Below are 6,000 nucleotides of genomic sequence, written 5' to 3'. Positions count from 1 at the left end.
AAAATAGTATCTCCTTGAAGATTATGAACGTAAACTCTCAATGGTAAATCAAACCTATAATCCATGTAGTTTACAGTAGTTTGCAGAAATGTCTGCAAATCCAATTGCACACATTTTGAGTTTCTTCAAAATAGTTGAAAAATATAGAGAAATCATCATAGACACCTTTTTCTTTTTCTTTTTTTTTTCATCTTGTTGTGAAGTGGTATCTTGTAGTTTTGCTTTGCATTTCCCTAAATAGTGGTATCCTAAAATAAAGTTTTTAATTTTTAATAAATATTGGAAAACAGTGTATTAATGGACCATAGTTTATTATAGTTTGCTCTGTCAGTTTGAGACAGTTTTGGATTACAAAGGTTAGAAGAGCCTTGCTTACTGCATTTAAGAAATGTGAATGATATATATAATATTAGATCAAATCTTGCTCTGCATAGACACCTTTTTCTACTCATTATGCTCACTTACTTTTTCTCCATAATTGAAGTATCTCAGCAAATTCCTCCCTTTGAAATCTATCAATAGTCATATAAATTATTCTATTTAATTCTTCACTTCTGCTTGCAATGACATACTGTACCATTTGGCAAGACGATTAATTTTGGTTGTACGTTCTCATTGAGCTGTTAGTGAATTAGTTCCATTCTTTCATTTGTATAAAATTATTGGGAAATGCTTCTAAAACTAGATTTTTTGTCCTATAGGAAGATGGGGGTGGGATGGGAACTGACTTCAAATTTAAAGTCATTCTCTTGCCTAGAATTTTTGCTGTTGTAAAGGATGTAGCCACCAGGCAATTTCACATGGAAAGCTAATAAATCTAATGCCCCTATTAGATACTCCCAAGTAAAAGAAGGATGCAGAAATTGCTACCAGCAGCAAGTTTGGGAAATTTCCGGTTGCTCCTCTTGTCTGTGATATACGGTACAAGGGTTGGCCCTGATTTGGTCCACCTGCCAGCGGAGTTTAAAGTTTCTGAGGCTCAGAGGAACACAATGACTTGGATCAAACTGCTTAAATGGGAAGAAGGGTATTTCTGCTGCATGGAGGAAAACAGTTAAACTCCGCCTAAACTAGCTCTCTCTTTTTAATGCGTCCCTGCGCACGGCCGACCTCCTCCTTCAGTGACCAGAGATGATTTTGACAATCCAGGATATTCCGAAAGCTTGGAGACATATGGCTGGAAAATGAAAGGAACCCTGGAGTGTGGCCACATCATTATTTTGGGTCGCATGGCACCAGATGGGCAGTCAATGGATGGCGCAGGGATTCGAAGGGACAGTTTATGAAATGACTTTCTCCACCTACATCTAGAACAGACTTTTATTTCCCTCTTTTCTTTCAATCTGGAATCACTGCTTCCCCCACATCTCCTCTGCAGTATCAATTAACTTTGCAGTGGGGTGGCTAAAAAGGAAGAGGATAAAACGGTCTCTATAATCTTAGTAAGTGTCCGCGGAGTCACAGTCCCCAGATCGCAGTGCCCAGGGAACTGCAGCTGCGACCTGCAGCATCGGGTGCAGGTTCAGGGCTGACACCGCGCAGGCGGTCATGGAGCGGACTGTGCACTCGAAGCGCCGCGGGGGATAGAGTCAGACCCGGGTGCGGGAGGGGTCTGCTGAGCTCGCCACAGCCTCGGAGGCCGCTGCTGCCTAACGTCTACTGTGCTTTACCATCATCGGCGTTCTTTAAAAAGTCATGGAAGACAGCCAGCTGCCAGACCTCAGAGACATCGAGCTAAAGCTGGGGCGCAAAGTACCAGACAGCCTAGTGCGCTCGCTCCGCGGGGAGGAGCCGGTTCCTCTGGAAAGGGACAGGGACCGCTGCGGGGGCAGCAGCAGCAGCAGTGGCGGCTGCAGTAGTAGCAGTAGCAGCTGCAGTTTGCCTCCCTACGTGTCCTGCTCCTCTTCGTCCTCTCCAACCTCTGGCTCCCCGCGACCGAGCCACTCCAGCACCCTGGAGAGGCTGGAAACCAAGCTTCAACTCCTCAGGCAAGAGATGGTGAGTGTGGTGCGCCAGTTGTGGGAGTGGTGCCCCGGTACTATGGGCCGGGGGTTGGGGGGAGCGCAGCTGGGCTGCAGTGGAGTGCTGGTAGCTTGGGAAATGCGGACTAAAGCAACGCACAGGGGCGCGGGTCTGGAGACAGAAGCAGCCGGGCGAGCCTTGTTTACCCTGGACTTTGCTCTGTCAAGGTTTGTTAAGACAGCGGTTCCTGCCCTGCTCTGTGTACTTTCTGATAGCGCCAAGTAGCTGCTTTTAGCTCAGACCTTTAAGTTGCCAGGGCGCAACCTCTCAGGCAAGGATTTGCAGTCCTTGGACCCATTTGGGGCCTGCCATGCGTGGTTCACACTTTCTGTTCAAAAGGTGGGTGGCTCGATCCTTTGCACTCATGCAAAAATACTTCCTGGTTTGCCCAGAGGTGGCGTGGCCGGATCCTTGCAGCCTGCCTTCCTTGCTTACTCGTCTTCCACCACTACCGCCCAGGCCTCCCGATGCAGCATCTGCAGCTGTTCAAGGCCTCGGTTAAACTGGTATTCCACAGCTGGTTCTGAAAACAAAGGCCCACTCGTCCTTGATGTCCTTATGAATAGCTTGTTTCACTGTTTTGATCCCAGGGAGCAGGTGATGCCTAGAACTGGGGATTTGCTAAGGACCACTTCCTACCCTGCCCCCTCAATCCTCAGCCTGCAATTGTTTTCTGTGCTGTTTGCAAACGTTAGACTAAGAATAAGATAATGGGACTAATACTGGGTCTGAGTATACTTGTTATTCCGGATGTACTTAGAAACATTTACTTGCCAGGAGCTCTTGGGCAAGTCCCTTCGCTTCTATGGACCTCAGTTTATCTGTAGAATGAACTGGCTGGAGGAATTGATTCCTTCCTAAAGCCTTCAAAGAAAATGAACCACAAGCAACAGCACTTTCTACTAGCTTGGAGAGAAAGAATGTAATAAGTGTCTCAGTCACCCAGAGGATATTGACAATATTCTACATAGATGACCCTACTGGGGCTTTGCATTAAAAAGAAGAACCAGAAGGTTTTCTCTGCTCATTTTTTCTGCAGTTGGAACACTTGGGGGGAATAAATTCCATAGCATTAAGTAATCTTGGCAAGTGCATTTGTGTAAAACGAAGCTCTTTAGAGATCATGTCCTGTGTTCACCACCATACACAAAGAGTCCAGGATATCACTCTAAAAACCTATCACTCTAAAAACCTTTAACGATCTCAAGATCTTTAAAGTTGTTCTACTTAAGGACTTTAGTTTTGATGTCTCAATGATGCATTTTCTTCCCACTTGGAATGTTCCATATGTGAAAATGTGTATATAAAATATAAGCTTTTATATGTACCTATATAGATGTGTGTGCACATGCATGTGTGTAAACATAATTATATATGTACCTACATAAACATGTTCATAAATTGCACATGTGTATATATCATACACCATGTGTAATATAACGCAAATTATTTTTTTTCTATATCCATCTCGACTATCTAAATACACACAATAGGTTGTAAATATTAGTTATGCATTTACTGTATGTTGGTAATTAACTGGGTGCTAAAAAAAATGGAAAAAGTCAAGGATCCTGTCTGTTTAGGCCTTTAAAATCTCTTGCACTCATTTGACATTATTATATGTGGTTGGAGAACTCCATAGGGTAAAAAAAAAAAAAAAATCTGGTTATTTTACACTAAAAACACTTCCTAGACTTATCTATTTTTCTTAATGAAAATGTCAGAGTTAATAAAAATCTGTTTCCCCAACCAGATCTTTCTAGGTATGATGATTATGGCATATCAATACATTTTAAAAAGCAGACAGAAACAGTAATAATAGCAGTGGTAGATTGCTAAATTGACTATTCATTGCATTTTATATGTGAGACACCAGTGTCTATGGACATAGGAGAATTTATGCCAGAACAGATGTTTAGTGTTCAACTTTGTACTCTAAAAAAGGTCTCCATTGGGTCAATGATAATATTGGCTTTTCAGAGTTTAGAGAGAAGGGATTGAAAACAGGTATATTCCCTTGCTGTTAAGACTGGCTTCTCCCATTTTACATAACTCTTGTGAGTACTAAAAAACCCCAACTTCAGCATAATTGCAAAGCAACAGATTTGTTTTTATGTAGACTTGGCAGTTTTGTCATAAACAATGAACAGATACACTTCTGCAGTCCTTCCTGTCTCCTCCCCACATCACATGTAGAGAAGTAAGGAAACAACAGTTGGGATATAACATCTTCATTGTGACTTGTATGTCCTTTTCCTCCTTACACTCTAAGCACAGAGTTAACCTCCTTGGTTATTAGGCATGACCCTGTACTTCATACTCACCATTTTTAGGGTTCACAGATTTTATCTTCTGGATGGTCTGGAATGACCAGCTTCAAGGTCTGTCCTTACAACTCTTTCCTACAGAACACCTTAGTCATGCACAAGTTTTTCTAGATATCAGGATTAAGCCTCCCCTCTTTTCTATCGGAATGCACGTGCATGTGAGCCAGTATAGCATAGACTTGCATGGAGGTATCCTCACCACAAAGTTCTTCACATGCACATGGTTTGATCATGGTCTCTCATCTCTTTTTATTCCTTCATGGATAATCTCCTTACCCCTAATTTTGAAGTTACAATCAATGCTTGTATTGGTCTGAGAAACACAATATAAAGAAGACAGGTGGAAAAAGATTGACGAATAGGGAAAAACTATTTTTGTGGCCCAAAGTCTTAATGCTGAATCCTTTCTTAACAACATAAATAGCACCACACATAATAGAGGGTGTAGGAGGGGAAATACAGGAAAAACATTTTGCTATATTTTATATAATAGGCCTCTCCAATGTAATGATTGGAGTGTTTGGGGAAGGGCATAATTTTTCCAATTATGTTAATTATTTTTATTTTGAATTTAGAGATAAGAAAATTTGGCAATGCACAAGCAAATGCACACACACACACACACACACACACACACACACACATATATATATATGAAATTTGTAACAAAAGTGGAAATGGATGTCAGGCCTCGTATAAAATCTGTCCAGTAATATGTGTTCGTATATTTCAGTTTGCCCTTTTGCCTTAATATCTATTCTATCATTTGAGCCTAAGGTCATATTGGGAAAGAGAAAGTATTTTCATTCACATTTTTCAAGGTCACAGAGCTCATTAGTGAACAAAATCACAAATTAAACTAATCATCTGCTCTATATACTGTGTTTTTCCTCCCAATATGGTCTGTATAGCTTGTGTTCCAATAATTTCTCTTCAAAATATAGTATAGTTTATATAAATCTGTGATATCTCAGCTCCCCTAAAGTACTAAGGGACCAATAAAAGAAGCTCTCTGGATGTATATCAGGGGGGTTTCTAGATACAGATTCACTCAATAATCAACAAGTATATATCAAGTACCTACTAAGTTCCAGGCCTTCCTGTAGAGTCTGAAAATATAGAATGAAATGGTTATTTTCAAAAGTCACTCTTCAGAGGTCCTGTCCTATTCAGAGATTTCATCCCAATCTCTATGCAAAATACTCTGTGAATTTTTTAAAGTATTTTTATCAAACATTACTCTAAATTTTGATTTAGAATGTCTCATTTAAAGTTTATTCCCAGTAAATGTAAATAATGTGTCAAAACCTGTGTTTTGTCACTTAGTAATAAATGCTACATTATACTTTTCTCAAAGGTTCTTAGTGTATTATCAACATGTCCATATCATGCCTCTAGTTTGAAAATGAAAATTATTTTATCAATTTATTCTGGAAAACTTTAAGTGCCTAAGATTATAAAGGCAATCACGAAAGAATGGGAACCTGGATTTAGAAGTCTAAAGCACCCTTCCACACTTGCCTATTGTTTAGAAAATCATAGTTTCGATTGAATGAAACACTACCCATTAATGACAGATTCTAGTTCTAGTCAATTCTGCATTATGTCAGAATGCTTTCTAATTTTCACATAATGCAATGTCATTATGAAA

At 40.2% G+C, this 6,000-nt stretch overlaps 1 protein-coding gene across 1 annotated transcript in view; it reads left to right on the top strand.

Annotated features, from left to right (window-relative positions):
- Window positions 1–986: 986 nt before the first annotated feature.
- The window catches only part of LURAP1L (leucine rich adaptor protein 1 like), a 39,896-nt gene continuing 34,882 nt past the window's right edge, over window positions 987–6,000 (top strand). The window contains exon 1 of the mRNA XM_037493256.2: window positions 987–1,998. Coding sequence (XP_037349153.1) covers window positions 1,696–1,998 — 303 coding nt within the window. The 5' untranslated portion in view covers window positions 987–1,695. The remainder of the gene's footprint in view (window positions 1,999–6,000) is intronic.

Source organism: Talpa occidentalis, unplaced genomic scaffold (assembly GCF_014898055.3).
Source record: "Talpa occidentalis isolate TD23 unplaced genomic scaffold, MPIMG_talOcc4v2.1 talOcc4.7, whole genome shotgun sequence".
Taxonomy (NCBI): domain Eukaryota; kingdom Metazoa; phylum Chordata; class Mammalia; order Eulipotyphla; family Talpidae; genus Talpa; species Talpa occidentalis.
This window is presented reverse-complemented; position numbering and strand designations above follow the sequence as displayed.